This window comes from Argentina anserina, chromosome 7 (assembly GCF_933775445.1).
Source record: "Argentina anserina chromosome 7, drPotAnse1.1, whole genome shotgun sequence".
Classification (NCBI taxonomy): Eukaryota; Viridiplantae; Streptophyta; class Magnoliopsida; order Rosales; family Rosaceae; genus Argentina; species Argentina anserina.
Window position 1 is genome coordinate 3,969,096 of NC_065878.1, and position 18,011 is coordinate 3,987,106.

At 35.7% G+C, this 18,011-nt stretch overlaps 2 protein-coding genes across 4 annotated transcripts; one reads left to right on the forward strand and one right to left on the reverse strand.

Moving 5' to 3' along the window:
* The first annotated feature begins 1,110 nt into the window (after positions 1–1,110).
* On the forward strand, positions 1,111–3,759 carry LOC126801724 (vacuolar protein sorting-associated protein 20 homolog 2). 3 transcript variants are annotated; one of them, XM_050529167.1, is made up of 2 exons: positions 1,111–1,286; positions 2,806–3,759. In XM_050529167.1, the coding sequence occupies exon 2, from the start codon at positions 3,023–3,025 to the stop codon at positions 3,653–3,655; it is 633 nt and encodes a 210-aa protein (XP_050385124.1). In that variant the 5' UTR covers positions 1,111–1,286; positions 2,806–3,022; the 3' UTR covers positions 3,656–3,759. The 3 variants fall into 3 exon arrangements, with proteins under 3 accessions (XP_050385124.1, XP_050385125.1, XP_050385126.1); XM_050529168.1 differs by having other exon boundaries at positions 2,872–3,759; XM_050529169.1 differs by having other exon boundaries at positions 2,991–3,759.
* A 5,928-nt stretch (positions 3,760–9,687) lies between these two features.
* LOC126802748 (uncharacterized) lies at positions 9,688–11,886 on the reverse strand. The gene is made up of 6 exons (XM_050530430.1): positions 11,818–11,886; positions 11,625–11,701; positions 11,496–11,527; positions 10,772–11,013; positions 9,981–10,220; positions 9,688–9,895 (listed from the first exon to the last, which is right to left on the reverse strand). The coding sequence occupies exons 2-6, from the start codon at positions 11,675–11,677 to the stop codon at positions 9,887–9,889; spliced, it is 576 nt and encodes a 191-aa protein (XP_050386387.1). The 5' UTR covers positions 11,678–11,701; positions 11,818–11,886; the 3' UTR covers positions 9,688–9,886.
* Between the last annotated feature and the right edge of the window lie 6,125 nt (positions 11,887–18,011).

Sequence of the window (18,011 nt, forward strand, 5' to 3'; positions counted from 1 at the left end):
TAGTTTATCCAAGCAATCTGTCTAGTCGGAGCTTCAGATTGAACTAATTAGTTGTCTGGGTTGATGTAATACACTACGCCTTGACCAAAAGGTCTCCATGTATCATTTCACAACATATCAGCAGGTAAATTCCTACGTTCAACAATCCTTGTTCACTCTACATGTGAGTACCAATTTCAAATTTTCAATAGCATTTGGATAACAGGCTCCTATATATTTGATTGCAGTCGTTGCACTTTTGTTCAAAATATTTGGAAACTTACAGAAGCCCTTTTGATGAGGCTCAAAAAAACCTTATCATGCTCATTCCACATGTGCATGTTTCTTTACTGCAGGGTGCCACATCACACAAAACTATGTAGAAATTTTTTGCAGTGACGCGTATAAAAGTTGAAAAGTCACTACGCGTAAGTGCGAAGCATATTGTTCGTCAATATGAAATTCAAATCAGAATATGAAAACTTTGTCATCATCCAATGCCAATTAATTGTGTATGTGAATCCCAAATGACTTTTAAAATTAGTTTGTTTGCAAGTCAATACAACTAGTACTTGTTTATTGAGTTAGTTTAGTTGCTTATTAGACATTCTTTTGGGTGAACAAGTTAGTTATATCTTAGAATTGAGTGGAGTTTGTTTCATGAAAAGATCCGATGAAATCTCATTTGAAAAACATGTAATATAAACATTATGAAATACAATAAAAAGGGTTTTTGACATCCTGAATTTCTAATTTATTTTCTAAGATTGTAACACCACATTAAAAATTTTAAATTTTTTCGTAAAATATAACAATTAAAATACATGTACTGGGTATCGTAAAAGAGTAATTTAACCCGATTATCTTTGATGCATAATGTATTGTGTGAACGGCCTATTTTAGAGAAAATTACATAAATACAAATATGTCATAAATATAAATTATTTTTAATGATTAATATTACATTATGTATCATACATGTGCGTACAATTTTATGGTAAAACTCGTTAAAAAAAAAACTGCAACTGTTGTAATTTTTAACTTGCTGCTTTACCCTTAGACCAAACCTCCTTATTTCCTTCCTCCTTTTTTTGTTTTTTGGATACATATTTCCTTCTTTGTGTAGCGTGTAATACGATTATTCTCGTCTCTGGTTTCTCTCTCTCTCTCTCTCTCAATCCAACTCTGGCTGTCTGGCTGCGGTCTGTCTCTCTGTTGGGTTCTGATCTGCTGCGATTCTCTGAGAGTCAAGTCAGCTCTCAGGTCCCAATTCAGCAAACAACAAGGATTTGTTCACCTAGTTTTGGGTAAGATTTCTCAATCTTTCTCTCTCTATTACACTATTCTCTTGTTTCTGATTTCAATCTCTACTGTATTTTTGTATGTAATTGTTGAGTTAGGACTTCAATTATTATGTTAGAACATGTTAAATATGTAATTCACCGATCCTATATGTTATGTATATCATCTTTTGAATTATTTATCACTGATGGCCTATTGGGTTAGATGAATATTCTCTCTCTTCTCTGATCTGGTCGTATATATGTCCTTTTTGACGATTTTTGTATGCTTTTGGAGACTTGGACTAGGAACTTTTGCATCTAATTTGAGATGCGTTTTTGTTTTGGTTTACTTGTTTTTGACTGACCATCAAGAGAAGGACTTTGTTTTAGAGAAATTTCTCCTAGCTTAAGATATGCTTTAAATTTCATTGACATTATAAGGTCACTGTCCCAATCCTTATAATGATAGATTGCGGGTATTGTCCTTCTGGAGTTCTGGATGCAAGGAATTGCAGTAATCAAGTTTTATTGTGTCTGCTCATTAGCCATATCTAAATAAGCTTACAGGAGAAATATTAATGGCACATGTAGCCTCATATGTGCAGCAACAGTGTTATGCAGCACTTCAATTCTGTGCTAAACATACAGCTTCCAGAGCTGCACAGAAATGTTCGATAAATCAGTCTCGCTAAATGAGCCATTGGTTTTGTTTCTTTTTGCAAGGATGTTCTTTAAGTACTGTCTGGTGTGGAAGGATTTACAGGGGGTTTAAAATGATGAACCAAAATCAAAACTCTTACTTTAACCAAGAAGTTTCTTCTTTGCCGTGTTGCTCCTTATCCGCATCCAAATTATTATTCATCCACACCTTCTTGTCTAGAACCTAATTGGTAGGGCATGTCTTTAATTTAGCTTGAATGACCAGAGGAAATTATTGTGGGATTGGCAGAATTCCGGTGCTTTTGCTGGGCTTTCTTTTCTGAATCCCCCACCCCACAGACAGTGTTACTGTAATCACCGCCCGACTTAACTCAATTTGGATGTATGAGCAGTATGATTAACTATGTCAAAAATAAAATCATGCCAACTCATCGTAGTTAAATTTGAAACGCGACTTCTTCATCGATTATCACTCATCCCGACTTAAGTTTGCCTTTGGTTTATTTTTCCCCCTTTGGAGTTAAATATGGCAAATTCTATGCTTCTTGAGAGTCAATAGAAAATTGCTACTCAATCAAAACAATCCCGCCTACGAGTGTATTCTTAGTAAAATTTGATTTCACTAGACTGAACTTCGAGGGTGATTGGACTCCAATCTTAGTACCAGGTTTGAAATCTCTTGCAACTTCCATTCCTCTCTGTTGGTCTCAGTTTTGAGTTTTCGCTATTCAATCATAAACTATTAATTACATCGATGTTGATTGGTACTTTGGGTCTGACAATTTAGTTGAAAGATTGTGATTATATCAATAACTGGGTGTGGGTCTTGTCTGGATTACATGTTAATGTGAAATAAGCCCAAAGGTTCTTTCTCATTCTTCAGTAAAAGTTTAGCGCGTATCATTGGATTCTTTGCATATATCAATTTGAAGATCTATTGTCCATACAGCTCTCTCATCAGACAGCTTGAATTCTGTTTTGTGCTTGGAGTGAACACATCTCTGATTTGGTTGGAAGAAGCTTATCATTCAAATCTCTCATCATTCTTTATACTCAATTAATTTTAAGTCAGCCGGAAAGGAATGTTGTATTAGTAATAGATGGGGAACTTGTTGGTGAAGAAACCCAAGATCACTGAAGTTGATCGAGCTATTCTCTCTCTCAAGACCCAGAGACGCAAACTTGCTCAGTACCAACAACAGCTTGAAGCTGTGGTTGAAGCAGAAAAGCAAGCTGCAAGGGACTTGATTCGTGACAAGAAGAAGGAAAGAGCATTGTTGGCATTAAAGAAGAAAAAGGCACAAGAGGAGTTATTAAAGCAAGTAGATACCTGGGTTATTAATGTTGAACAACAGCTGCAAGATATTGAACTAACAAGCAAGCAGAAAGCTGTATTTGAGAGTTTGAAGGCTGGCAATAATGCAATTAAAGCTATACAAAGTGAGATCAACCTTGAGGATGTACAAAAGCTAATGGATGATACTGATGAAGCAAAAGCTTACCAAGATGAAATTAATGCAATCTTGGGGGAGAAATTATCAACAGAAGACGAAGAGGAAATTTTAGCAGAATTTGAGAACTTGGAATCCCAGATGGGTGTTAAAGATCTGCCCGAAGTACCTTCCTCAGTGCCATCCGTTCAAGAAGATGAGAGATTGGACCTTCCAAATGTACCAAACAAAGCGCCAGTTTCTGCTAACAGTAAAGTTATGGAGGAACCGGTGTTGGCTTGATCAATATAACTCGGAACAATTATGTAATAACCCAAATTTGGTTGATTCATTTCTTGCAATTTCATTGAGATTAATGAAATGATATTTTGGTTATATCCATATTATACGTCTTTTAAATAGTCTTCATTCAATGTAGAAATCGGTTCAAGAACCATTAAGTCGTTTGACCATTTAATTCATTCGACTCAAGAGTCGATTTTTAATTCGTTGCTCGTTTAAGAAAATTTCATTTATGAAAGTTGTAGATCTCGTCAAAACGAGTGCATAGACATTCAACACATAATTTTCAGAACTCGGAGGAGCGAGAAATTGATAACGGAAGTTTGTTGTTCGGAGGGGTAAAATATCTTTTCACACTTATCTTATCCCTCTCCCTCTGCCGAACTCACCATTTCTCTTCTTCTTCTTCTTCTTCTTCTTCTTCTTCTTCTTCTTCTTCTTCTTCTTCTTCTTCTTCTTCTTCTTCTTCTTCTTCTTCTTCTTCTTCTTCTTCTTCTTCTTCTTCTTCTTCTTCTCTATCAGTTCCTTCTTCTCACTCCACCGACCTCCCATTTCTTTCCTTTCTCAAATATCTTCATCTTCACCACCAAATTAATCTTTTCTTCTTCTCCCTGAAACTTCCACTTCCAACCTTACAGCAGCTGTCTCTGGACATGTGGACGTCACAGGGCAGAGCAGTACCAAGCTGAGGTGGAGACAAGTCGTCGCTATCGTCTGGAGAGCTGTGCCACTGCCTTAGAATTTCAATAGATCACACAACCACCTGGGTGGTGTTTCCGGCGAGCCTAAGGCTCGTGTTCACTTGGAATTAGCCTTGGCAATCCCTGGATTGCATCCTTACAAGTTTGATGGAAGTTTGGGGCCTAAAACTTAAGCTTATTGTGACTCTTTCAAAAGAAAAGATACCAGCTGCAACTCCAGCAACTCCTTGCCCTTTCTGGGCAGTCACTGAGGTAAATACCTCCCCCATTTCTTTGATCAATGTTTTAGATGTAGTGGTGATGTGGGTAGAAGTCTGGTGTGGCTGAGTTGGAGTTAGTTTGGTGATGTTTTGGTTGCTGTGTTTGCTGTGGGACTGTGCTGGTTTTGTGTTTAGATAGTGAGAGTTAGAGTCATGTGGTCAGGAGGGTAGTGAGAGGTAGTAGTGGGAAGTTGTTTGAATGGTGAAGGGCTGTGCACAGTCCCACTGTGTTGAAGGTGAGTTTTTGAGAATTTGAGTGGTGAAAGGTGGTTAGTTTTAGTAAGGCCGATAACAAAATTGTGGAATGTTTGAGTTTAGAGTTTCAATTTGGTGAACTAGGGGTAGTGAGATTTCGGTTTGTTACGATTGGTGAGTTAGACCGAGAGGGTGGCCATAGTAAATTAGGAGCTTGTCTTTTTGGTTATTTTTAGAAAGGTAGAGGTAGGAGAAGAAGAACCTAGCTCTTTGGTTCATAAGAGGGTTGTAGGGTTGTCTTGGGTTATTTTCCTTACTAAGTGATTTTTGTTGTCACTTAGGTGTTTGAGGTGAGATGAGTTTTCATACTTGGTGAATTAGAAATTGGAGCAAGCTTTAAGGTGAGTAAGTCTCACGTTTGGTCTAGTTACCCTTGGCGGTAACTAGATGTGTGAACTTACATTTTGTATATTTTTACTTGTTGTGAGATTGCAATATAAATGTGTATAGATTTGGAGATTTATATACGTATATCTAAATGGTAATATGATATATATGCATACATATGATTTAGTCTTAGTGGCGGCCTAAGTGGCAAAATGTATTTCAATGTTCTGCCTTTGTGGCGGTCTTAGTGGCATAGTGTTAAAACCACTCCTTGACCGGTTGTGGGGATGATCATCTAGAGCTCTAGTATTATTGTCATTCTTCTGGGTGCGACTTGAGGGTCGTATTAACTCAAAATGATATGCTTGTGTTGCGATATGTGATTTGTGAATTGTGATTATACTTGTGTTGCGATATGTGGCATTTGTTGTGGCATTGGTTGCGTGTTTGACGTTATTAGTGTTGTGATGATAATGTTGTTTTATATATATTTCTGAGTTTAGAAATATGTTACATTATCCTTGAGTATTTCTTTTAGTTTACTCATACCAGCTTTGTAGCTGACCAGGTTGTGTTTACAATCCTGGTGTACGATTATTAGTGCAGGGGGTAGCACTGCAGGTACATTGTAGTTGTAGAGGCGGAAGGAGTGAGCAACGTAACATCATGATGTTGTTTTTGGTTCTGTTCATTTTCTTATTTTGGTGAGGACTTATGAGAGTTGACTACTGTACAATTTACACTCGTGTAATTACGTGCTGTTACAGTTTGTAATCTAAGTGTTTTGTTAAACTTGGAAAAGATATTCAGCTACTGTAACATAATTTCATTTATTAAAGTTATATCAGAGTGTTAGCATCCACAAATTCGAAATTTTATTGTTATGAATTTAGAGATGTTACAAATTCAACAAGCTCGCCATTTCTCGAGATTTTACAAATTTCAGTTTATCATCCTTTTTGAAGTGCAAACCATGTGTTTATGTATGGATCATAATTCTGATAAGTTTGATTGTGTACATTATACATTAAAATTCTTCGGTTATATTATTTTTTATTGTTACATGGGTTAATCGAGAGAGAGCCGATCAGCTCCCTATAGTACGAACGAATTCATAAGTAATGAAATCTTGAGAGTTTGATTCACGATCCCCATCCAGACTAGGTTTAGCCGTTTAGGCATCGAGCCAATGCCCAGTGCCGTGCTGGATTTTCGAAATATGTGATTATTATTTAAAAAGAAAATGCCTATATTTTTATCTCTCAAATTGACACTTAAACCTCTTTAATGAGTGAACCTCCAATTTGTTTTTACAATGAGAAGATTTAAATACAACTTCTTTCTCTTAATACAAACCCACTTCTTAATACACTACCAATGCAAAATTTCATGTCAATTCTTCTCTGAATGCACACCTCAAAAATACCAAAATTACCCTTCATCTATATATCATGAAATATTTTATTATTTAGTATAATTATAATTTAACTAATATAGATATTTTAATCTTTCATGTTTTCTGCTAGAAATGTTTGACATCATATATAAACTTATTATTCAGTAGTGAAGTCTTGTAACCCAACGTCTCAACTAAACTTATTATTCAATTCACATGCAATACTTGTTCAATAAGGTTGAAAGAAAAACCAAAATCTGATATAAAAATAGCCAATTGTTTTTAATATAAGTTGAACCACTAAGCTAACAAACTTAAAAGTACGTTTTTGATAATTATGAGGTATATAATCAAACACGTACGTCTAGGTCGAAAAACCTAGACTATTTTTTTTGTTTAAATTCTTGTCCAATAATAATATGTACGTCTATTATGGGCATTTAACATACTTAAATAAGATTCTATAAAAAATAAAATAAAAGGGTGTGTATTAAGAGATATATGGTGTGTATTTAAAACCTCTCTTTTACAATATAGCGAAATACTATTTAGACCTTCATATTTTTCCTAAAATGCCCATAGTTCAATTGATTTAATAAAATGTTATTCATACCTCCAAAATTGTTGATTGGACCTCCTTTAATTTTGAACATTCGACAATGATATTTTTTTTATTCAATAAGTCCTTAACTTTTGTCGAGATTCAAAGCCTGTTTGTTTTAGATTATAGTGCATCATTAAATATATTTATCTCCAAGTTCTTTGATCTCATCATTAATCATGAATAATGCGGTAAAGCTGAAAAATAAGCTCAATGTAATTAGAAGCTAACAACCACAAAAATATAGTTAATCGAATGCGCGAGCATCATATTTTAGAAAATACATCAGTCATTGCCTATAAATTATATATTCTTTCAAACATAAAAGTTTACTTAATCATCGATTGTAAATGATTCTGGATATATAATTTATGGACTCATTTTTTTTATTTCTCTTAATTTATATTTGTACTCTTAGGGGGGGGGGGGGGGGGGGGTGTATTGTATATGAAATTAGTGAGATTTTAAAAAAAATCTATGTAATTCAAAAGTCCAGGTGTATTCAATATAGACTTTTAATTATCATTACAAGTCCAGGTGTATTCAATTAGGATTTTTAAAAGTCATTATGGAATCCATAAAAGTTTGGGGTATTCAATCTGGACTTTTAAAAATGAATAGAATTATGTAGGTATTCAAAAATATCATTCATACTCATGGAAATATAAATTCATGGAATCTCATGGACTTTATAGTGTTAATTATAAACAGCACAATCCAAAAATTTTCTAGCCTCTACACCAAATTTTTCATGGACTTTCTCATGGACTTTATCAATATTGTATTTAAAGGCGTTCATTCTCCAACATTTTTCTTTATTTTCTTTTTGTTTTTTTACCGAATTTTTTCTTACAACCTAATATGTTATGCCCATGTTTATTCTTATAATCCAATGATTGTTTTTCTTATTCTTTATGTTATGTTATTACCGTGTATCTTTACACTTATTAATACTTTATTCTCATATGTGAACACATATTCAATGCTAACAATAAAAACAATGACGATAAAAAAAGTACGTAAGAAGAAAAGAGAATAATAATTATATCAATGTGTCATGAACACCGACTTCTTTAGCTTGAAACCTTCTGAACAATTTATTTACTTCCATTTTTTTAGTACTTATTTGTCGATAGATTAATTTTGAACGGTTCATTTTAAATTTTCTTAAATAATTGAGATTCACTAATGACTTTGTATTTTTGTAATAGACACAACCAATAAATTTACTTAGAAAAAAATTATTTCTAAAATGCATTAATCTCCGTCCAATAACACCCACGAGGCGTCAGAGAACACCCATGTTTCTAGATACTTTGGACGCACTCGGGCACCCGAGAATGAAGCAAATTATCATGGAACCGTGGACTTGTAGTTTAGAGACATGATATGCATATTATTCAGTTACCATGCATTATTTTCATAACTAACAAAAAAAAAGTAGTTTCAATTTTTTTACGAGTACTGAGAAATCTATGAGAGTCGATCAATATCAATTATCTGGATTTGATGAATCAATAAAAGTCTGTAGATATCAGCCTAAAGTCTGTGGTTGAAATCAGTGATTTTGATAATTCTATGAAAGTTTGTATACTTTTTAAAGAGTCCGTGAAGTTTCTAAAAAGTCTGTCAATTAAAATAAATCAACACAAATCTATATACAATACACCCCCTTAATATATTTTGGTCATTTCACATGCGTTGACTTTTTCAATATTAATATGAAAAAAAAATGAGGTTTAGGTGTCAATTTGAGAAGTATGAATAGAAGCTAACTTCCTATAAATAACTGCAGCTTCGGATCATGGATGCTAGGAGATGCACATCAATTTCACCATTTTTAATTCGATTAACTAAAGCTTGAGAGTCAGACTCCACAGACATAGTGAAGTAAAGACGCAAAGTGGATCTTATCATTGCTAGTACTACAAGTGATAATATATAATATATATTTCCAGTTGGATTTGTTAGATATTAACATTTGACTGTAGGAGGTGCAGGAGTTCCATTGAGCTAGCGGGAATTACCTTTAAACATTAATGTTCATAGGACTTCACTTCTCCTAGATAACCGATTGACAGAATGACACTGATCCTTGACATGAGTCACATGACAAAATACAAATAGTTTTAGAGGATCAACCTGAGCAGTTTCAACACAAACACAACTGAATTTATCTCTAGATTGTGCCAGAGTTTGTCTACTTCAACAGGGTTAAACATACAGGCAACTCTTGACATAGTGACATTTTGGAGGTATTTCACAAGGAGCTCTTGAATTCCAGTCCATCTGGATTGTTGGCATAAGCTTTTCTGTTATGTATGAAATATACTATCATTTTGGGTTCACTTAGAGCGAACAAGCTTACATAACTGAAGCAAAAAGATATTTAGTATTTTCTTGTGCCACAAATTCTTAGATGTCAACTCCACATATAAACATAAGAAACCAACAGTATATATCAGGCTACGAAAATTGGAATAAATCCAAGACAAGCATAATGTGCTCATTTGATCACAGTGCATACAAAACCATTAAAGATCAAGGTTTTTCTGTTCTACATTCTCTGCCCCATGAGGCCATGAGCATACAAACATGGGTCTGATACAATTGGTATTTTCTTACACCCAGGAAAAGGAAAGATGATATCCATCTAGCTCCAACAGTTTGAACCTCCTCACTTGCATTCAGTCATGTCCTCTGCAGTTCAAACATTATTAGCACAAGCGGAGTGAAACCTGCTCAGAAAGCCTAAATGTTTCACCAGTAAGACCGACGAAAGTACCTGTTGCATTGGAAGGTATAGTTTAAATTCAGGAGGAAGTTCCTCCTCGGAGTACAAGCGGTCAGAGAAATATATCCTCCTCAGGCGGCAATTTGCATGAACCTGAACTCGCAATGTCTCCACATAGTTTGTTCCATAGGCTCTCCTGGTAAAATCAGCCAGATTAAACTGAATTTGATTCCAGCCCTCATCCATCCTCAGTGGCATGGTGCAGATATACGGCTTCACTCGGGTGCCAGCCTATAAAAGATAAATAAATAAGTACTCAGTTTTAATATAATCCCTTTAATATTTCCAGAGCAGCATATAATTATCATGCAGAGCATATCAGCCACTGTTTTTATGATTCCAAACACAAGGATTGGTCAAAACAACAACACTTTACCATGATTAGTTGTTCTTGACCGTTATTTAACCCCATTATATCCGTGCAGATATCAACAAATCTCCCAGTAGTCCAACAGTTGTGTATACCATTCGCAGAAGAATATATAACAGCACCATGTTTAGACATTGAACCAAAGAGAAGAGATAACATATTATCACACTATTCCCAACAAGCAATCTACAAGAGTGATCTATGGTTTAGAATCTTGCACTGCTCATAATTAAATCATACTCTCACCAATGAGGTTTTAGGTTTCTTTTGTCCAACTTCTGAAGTGATACAGACAGCACAATCAGTAGTTACCAGAATCTCATTTGAAACACCAAAAAAAAAAAAAGGAGAGAACAAGATAAAAGGCCATGTCAATGATGGACATCAATACAACAGGGACAAACTTACACACTTGAAAATTAGAAGCTCGAAAACGTCGCCTGACATTCTTATCATCCAGAACTTGAATCTCAAAAGTGAAATATTTCTTCAGATTCTTCACAATAATGACAAGGAACGGCAGTTTAATACTCAACGTTGCTGATGGATCTGCTGGGCACGTAATGTATGTGGACTGGATATTCGATCCAACAATTTCAAGGACATTGGATTGTATGTCTTCATCATGTGGTCTCTTTATATGGCCATCAACAACTGCTTGACATAAAATCAAACACATAAAATGTTACAACTAGGTGCAAACATCTTAAAGACAATGGTTGGAGTAGAATAATAAATCTTTTCACACTAGCACCAAATTCTATTGTAGTGTAAGAAGAACTAATGTCCTGTAGTCAGATATGAAATCATGTCTACAATTATCCAGAGTCTTTTGCCTCATTATTGAAGTAGACGAGGCATGATTACAAGTCTGAGTAATAAGTTATAACACATTAAGCAAACTCGCGACTCTCATAGTCTAACCTAGCAGATTTCCCACCCTGGTATCAATCTTAAGAAAGAGCAAACCTTTTTTTTTTGGTTACAAAAGTGCAAACCATTTTAAACCTACAAATTCAAACCTATTTAAGATTCAAACTTATTTGAGAGACAAGACGATGAAACAAAAAGTACTTTTTATGACTTGAAATAAAAAAAGCATAACAGAAGTTGGTCAGAAGGTTGTTGGGGTTCACCTTCTTTGTCCCATATCTGCAAAGGTTTGCTCCTAATTACCACAAGAAAAAAGTACACAGCTTAAGTATCAAATCACAAGTACGATAAACGAAAACTGAAAAGACAAGAGCATAAGTCAAGGGAAATACCCGAGGCTGTAGAGAATGGACAGAAACCCAGATTGGAATGTGTTCTTGAACATTTTCAACTTCTTTTCTAGCCTCAAGCTGCAAATAAAGCCATTTACAAAATGAACAATTTGTATGATGAAAAAGAATACTGGTTTTTAAATTCAATAAGTTGGGTTTAAGATTAGACGATAGTCGGAACCCGATTACTTACCGCAAACTGCGATTGCAGAAGCCCTAGTTCCCAATTTGTTCCTTTCTAGGAAGAAAGAGGTCTTTCTTAATGCCCAAATCCTTTTTCTTTCGATCACCTTGCTTTGTTATATATATATATATATATATATATATATATATATATATACAGATTTTCGGAGGTCCGCACCAATGATTTTGGTGCGGATTTCCATTTTTGTACTACTTTTCGGTCGAATTTCCTCATCTCCACCGTCTACTATCTAGATAATATTGTGTAGATCATCTCTGCAAAATTGCAGCTAATTTGGTGATCGCTAAGGTCCTCAAAATCGAAAAACAAATGGACGGACTATATTCTGTCAAACATGAACCGTTCATGTTTTTAACAGAAAAACGCAATTTTGAGTGTCTTAACGATCACCAAATTGGCTGAACTTTTGCAGAGATGATCTACACAATATTATCTAGATACGAGACGGTGGAGATGAGGAAATTCGATCGAAAAGTGGTGCAAAAATTGAAATCCGCACCAAAACAGTGGTGCGGACCTCCGCAGCCAAGACGGGCTATATATATATATATATATTCCATATCCAGATATATACAGTCCCTATCCAGAGTGAACCTTCACTATGAAATTACAGAGTGAAGTTCTAATTTTGGCACACTTTTCGGTCAAATATTTTCACCATAAGTGATTTAATATTTAGGTATACTATTCAAAATAATCTCTACAAAATTTCATCAAATTCGGACATTGCTAAGGTATTGAAATTAAATTAAATGAATGAACGAATTAAAGTTGTTCAACGTGAACCGTTAGTGTAAATCTCGATTTTGAAATCTCAAACTATTGTTAAATTGGATGAAATTTTGTAGACATGATCTTGAATAGCATACATCAATATTGAATTACTTATGATGAAAAAATTTGACCGAAAAGTGTGCCAAAATAAAAAACTTCACTCTAAAATTTCAGAGTGAAGGTTTACTCTGGATAAGAACTATATATATATATATATATATATATATATACATATAGTCTCTATCCAGAGTGAAGTTTCACTCTGAAATTACAGAGTGAAGTTCCAATTTCGGCACACTTTTCGGTCAAATTTTTTCACCATAAGCGATTCAATATTTATGTATGTTATTCAAGATCATCTCCACAAAGTTTCATCCAATTCGGATATCGCTAAGGTATTGAAATTAGATTAAATAAATGAATGAATTAAAATTGTTTAACGTGAACCGTTCGTGTAAATCTCAATTTTGAAAGCTCAAACCATTATCAAATTGGATGAAACTTTGTATAGATGATCTTGAATAACATACCTAAATATTGAATCGCTTATGGTGAAAAAATTTGACCGAAAAGTATGCCAAAATTGGAACTTCACTATGTAATTTCAGAGTGAATCTTCACTCTGGATAGAGACTGTATATATATATAGTACTTATCCAGAGTGAAGCTTCACTCTGAAATTACAGAGTAAAGCTCCAATTTTAGCACACTTTTCGGTCAAATTTTTTCACCATAAGCGATTCAATATTTAGGTATGCTATTCAAGATCATCTCTACAAAGTTTCATCCAATTTGACAATGGTTTGAGCTTTCAAAATTGAGATTTACACGAATGGTTCACGTTGAACAGTTTTAATTCATTCATTGATTTAATCTAATTTCAATACCTTAACGATGTCCGAATTAGATGAAATTTTGTAGAGATGATCTTGAATAGCATACCTAAATATTGAATCACTTATGGTGAAAACATTTGACCGAAAAGTGTGCCAAATGTGGAACTTCACTCTGTAATTTCAGAGTGAAGTTTCACTCTGGATAGGGACCGTATATATATATATATATATATATATATATAACATAAGTAGGTCCATATCCTAGTTTAAGGTATCGATTTTCATTTTGACTAACTTTTCGATTGAGTTTTCACATCTCCACCGTCCAATACCTAGGTTATAACATATAGATTATCTCCACAAAATTTCAGTGGATTTCATGATCGTTAAAGTATCGAACTAATCAAAACCAATGGACGTATTGGATTTGCCAAACATGAACCGTTCATATTTTGAGTAGAAATCGAAGTTATGAGTAACTTAACAGTTATGGAATCCGCTGAAATTTTGTGGAGAAGATGTATACGTTATTACCTAGATATTTGACGGTGAAGATGTGAAAACGTGATCAAAAAGTTGGTCAAAAATGAAAATCCGTACCTTAAGCTAAGATAAGAACCTTCTAATGTGAAAACCCTTATATATATATATATATATACACACACACACACACATGACCATTCTACTAAGGAATCTTTTTTTTTTTGGATCTTTAAAGGGATAACTCACTTGACCAACTTCTTGATCACATTTCAACATCTCCACCGTTCAACATTTAGATTCTAATGTGTAGATCACCTCTGTAAAACTTCAGTCAAAATAGAGGTGTGTAAGGCATTCAAAATTGAGATTTAAACGTATAAGCATGAACGGTTTAAGTTTGACAGATTTGGTGCATCCATTGCTTTCACCAAGTTTGATACCTTAACGATCACCATTTTGATTGGAATTTCAAAGAGGTGATATACACATTAGACCCTAAAAGATGAACGGTGGAGATGTGAAAATGTAATCGAAAAGTTGGTGAATGAGCTATCCCTTTAAAAGACCCCAAAAAAGGAATCCATTAGTGGAAGGGCTCTATATATATACATATAATCTTTTTGTATAATTTGTATTACTATTTTATCCCTAAAAAAATCAGAAAAAAGGAAAGGAGTAAATCTTTAAAATTGCAAAATTTTAGATGAAATTGATTATATATCGGGATCATCTAGTTGTACCTCCAATTTTACTATCTACACCTCCTCAATTTTTTTATATACGGACCATGTCAAATTTTTCCAATTCCAGTATATCATCGGTTAATCGCTTTCCATCAACTTATACACAAGCCAAAGAGTTATTAACAAGCTTGATTCTTGTTCAAGCTCTATATGACGATATATGGCTTTGTTAAAAATAGCTTGATCTCAAATTTAAGCACATAAAAAACAAAAACAAAAGTTGGTTGGGCTATAATTAATTAAAAGCCAGAGGAAAGTGATCGAAGAAGGCACAAAACCAAATAAAAACCTATTCACAATCAAACTACCATGAGTCCATATCGTAGTGTGCAAAACTTTGATAGCAAGAAAAACTAAACTGGGTTATCTTTTCAATCAGCAAGCTTAGAACTTTTGCTTGAAAATGGCTATAATCAATCAAGTTTCATGTTTCTAATAGCTGTTGGTTATTGCAAACAAGTGGCATGGGTACGTACTTAGATAAATTGCTATCAACGGCAGTGGAAAAGTTGGCATCAGTATCAACCGGAAGCAAAAGTTTTGATGGGTGACAAAATGGGAAATAAAGTTTTACAAAAAATTTGAGAGGTCTAAATAGGAAATTAAGAGGTGCAACTATAATCCCCTTTATATATCTAGGAAAAAAAAACATAGAGAAAACACTATGAGAGAATACTAGGGTTTTGTCCTTGTCCGACGGCGTGTCATTGCCATCGTCGGATAGGGTTTATTGGCCCTCTGTGTGGGTAAGTGGAGATGTGTCGATATTCCTTGAGCGTAGATCTGGATTGAAGCAAGAAGTTTTTGGTGAAGAATTGCGGGAAGGGAAAAGGTGAAGGCACATAGGCGGTTAGGCTTTGGTTTGCCCATTGTTTTCTTGCTCAGCGGAGGGGACTCATACGACTCTAGAGGTCGTTGGGTGGTGGAGGATTCATGGGGTAGCGACAGATCTGATATGGGTCGGGTCTATTAGTCTGGGTCTATAAATGCCGCTGATTGGTAGATACATTGATGCTGCAAATGGCGATTTGATGAGGGCGTTGTTCTGGTGATACAAGCACGACGGTGTGGGTGCCGAGCCGATGACGTTGATTTGAGTTGGTGTAAGCCTGGCTTGGCTGGCTACATGCATCTCTCTTGCTCCCTATGGAAAGGCTTGTGCTTGGGCTCCTATTTTGAGCTCGGCCTAGGTTGATTTAGTTTTATGTTATGCTTTTTGTTTTGAGGGTGCTGCTAAATGTACCCATCAAATTTCTTAGCATACTTAGCATACTTTGTACACCCACATAACTACTCAATGTACCTCATTATTTACCATAATTCCCTTCTTCTATCGAAAAGTTCAAAACCCAACGAAAGGTAAATCCTAGTACCAAACCCAACAAAAATTACACCCGCCCTTTCCTTGGTCATGACTCTCTTGCCTCCGCCAAGTCTCTTGCTTCCACCGATTTGAAGGTATCTCTCACTTCTTGATTTAAATTATATCCACTATGTCTTTCATTTCTTTAGGGACTGAATTCCATGTTCATCTATTGACCCCACTCTTTTGGTTCATGGGTAGTGTTTTGTTTTGCTCGATCTGAATTCAAATTTCTTATGATCGATTTGATTAGTTTGAACTATATAACATGCTTTGATTAATTGATTGAATGGTTTACATCATTTTCTTACACCATGGCCTCAAAGACAAAAAGAAACGTTTGTTGGAGCAATTCGAAAACGATCCTGATTTGATTGAGCTGGCTGACATAGTTTGTTTGGATTTGAGTTGGGAGCATTTTGGTACTATATCATTGGTTTTCTGCTTCTCCGCATGTGCTGTTTTGTTGTCCATATGAACTGTTTGATGGTTTTATGTGGGCTATAATAAGTGATCATGGAAAATTTGGAGAGTGGATCGGTAAAGTTTGGTTTGGGAAGATCCAAAGATTGGTCAGTATATTACATATATTGTTGTACGTTTATGCTTGCAAATGGCAAAGAGCAACACCCCTGATATTGGTTCTTTAATTTAGTTAAGTATTTCTCTGTTTAGGATTCTTTTATTTACTATTGATTTGTAAATTAGTTACTTATAGTTGTAGTTGTTAGTAAAATAAGATGCTTATAACTGGGTTCCAAACTTCTCAACTAAGTTGCTAGAAATGAAATCTTAAATTTTGATTTACATAACTCGTTGTAGATCCTAGAGTGTCAAGAGCATGAAACAGTCAGTTAAAGTGTAAGGAAAATTTTCTTTTGTTTGGTTCATGTTGCGAGTACAAAGTCCTGAGGTCTTGTTCACACAACTTGTATTCAACCTCTGGTCCGTTTAACCAGCACAAAAACCGGGGTTAAGGTCAAGGGCTAGCAGTGCGCTGACCTATGACTCTCCAAAGCTTAAGTTAGATTCTAGGACGAGACTTAAGTTCGTAGGTTAAGGACATAGGAACCGTTACCATTTTTAGAAGGTTTCTGGTTGCTTTTATAGGTGCATTGGGGGAATGTTGCTTCATTTTTCCCATGTGGGAAAGTGTGCCCGTATAGCATGTTTTACTAGTTTGGTGAGCGACTTTGGGTAGCGCCGGCGGTGATGCCTGAGTTAGAGGTGGCATGACCTGCGCTGCCGACTCAGTGCCTGGCCTTGATGGGTTAACTTAGGCCAGTCTAGCGGTCGAAATGAGAGGGAATCCTTCGGGAATTACCCCGTCAATGGGGAGGTGTTAACAAGTCCCCAAGTCCCCGGTCAAGGAGATTTCTTGGGTGGGGAGTTTAAGTTACCATTGCTGGCGGATTCCCGAATTAAAGCAATCTAGTATCTCAGCGCTAGGACCGAAGGCTGACTAGCAGTCAGAGCATCCATGGATTTAGAGCAAATTGGCGAGTGACCTAGGATCTCAGTGCTAAGCCCAGAGGCTGACTAGAAGTCGGAGCATCCATGGATCTAGAGCAAATTAGCGAGTGACCTAGGATCTCAGTGCTAAGCCCGGAGGCTGACTAGTACTTTGAGCATCCATGGATCTAAAGCAAATTGGCAAGCAACCTAGGATTTCAGTGTTAGGCCCGGAGGCTGACTAGCAGTCGGAGTGTCCATGGATCCAGACCAAATTGGCGAGCGATCTAGGATCTCAGTGCTAGGCCTGGAGGCTGACTAGCAGTCGGAGTATCCATGGATCTAAAGAAAATTGGCGAGCAACCTTGGATATCAGTGCAAAGCCTGGAGGCCCACTAGCAGTCGGAGCATCCACGGATTCGGAGCAAACTGGCGAGTGACCTAGGATTTCAGTGCTAGGCCAGGAGGTTAACTAGCAGTCGTGGCATCCATTGGATTCGGAGCATACTGGTGAGTCCCCGAAGTCCTCAG

Bases quoted from the DNA above. Each gene is read 5' to 3' on its own strand.
- LOC126801724 (XM_050529167.1), top strand. From the start codon at position 3,023: ATGGGGAACTTGTTGGTGAAGAAACCCAAGATCACTGAAGTTGATCGA.
- LOC126802748 (XM_050530430.1), bottom strand. From the start codon at position 11,677: ATGTTCAAGAACACATTCCAATCTGGGTTTCTGTCCATTCTCTACAGC. The intron at 11,528-11,624 runs GTATTTCCCTTG...TGTGGTAATTAG, and splicing joins TCCATTCTCTACAGCCTCGG to GAGCAAACCTTTGCAGATAT. The intron at 10,221-10,771 runs GTGTGTAAGTTT...TATCTTTTATAG, and splicing joins TTCGAGCTTCTAATTTTCAA to GCTGGCACCCGAGTGAAGCC.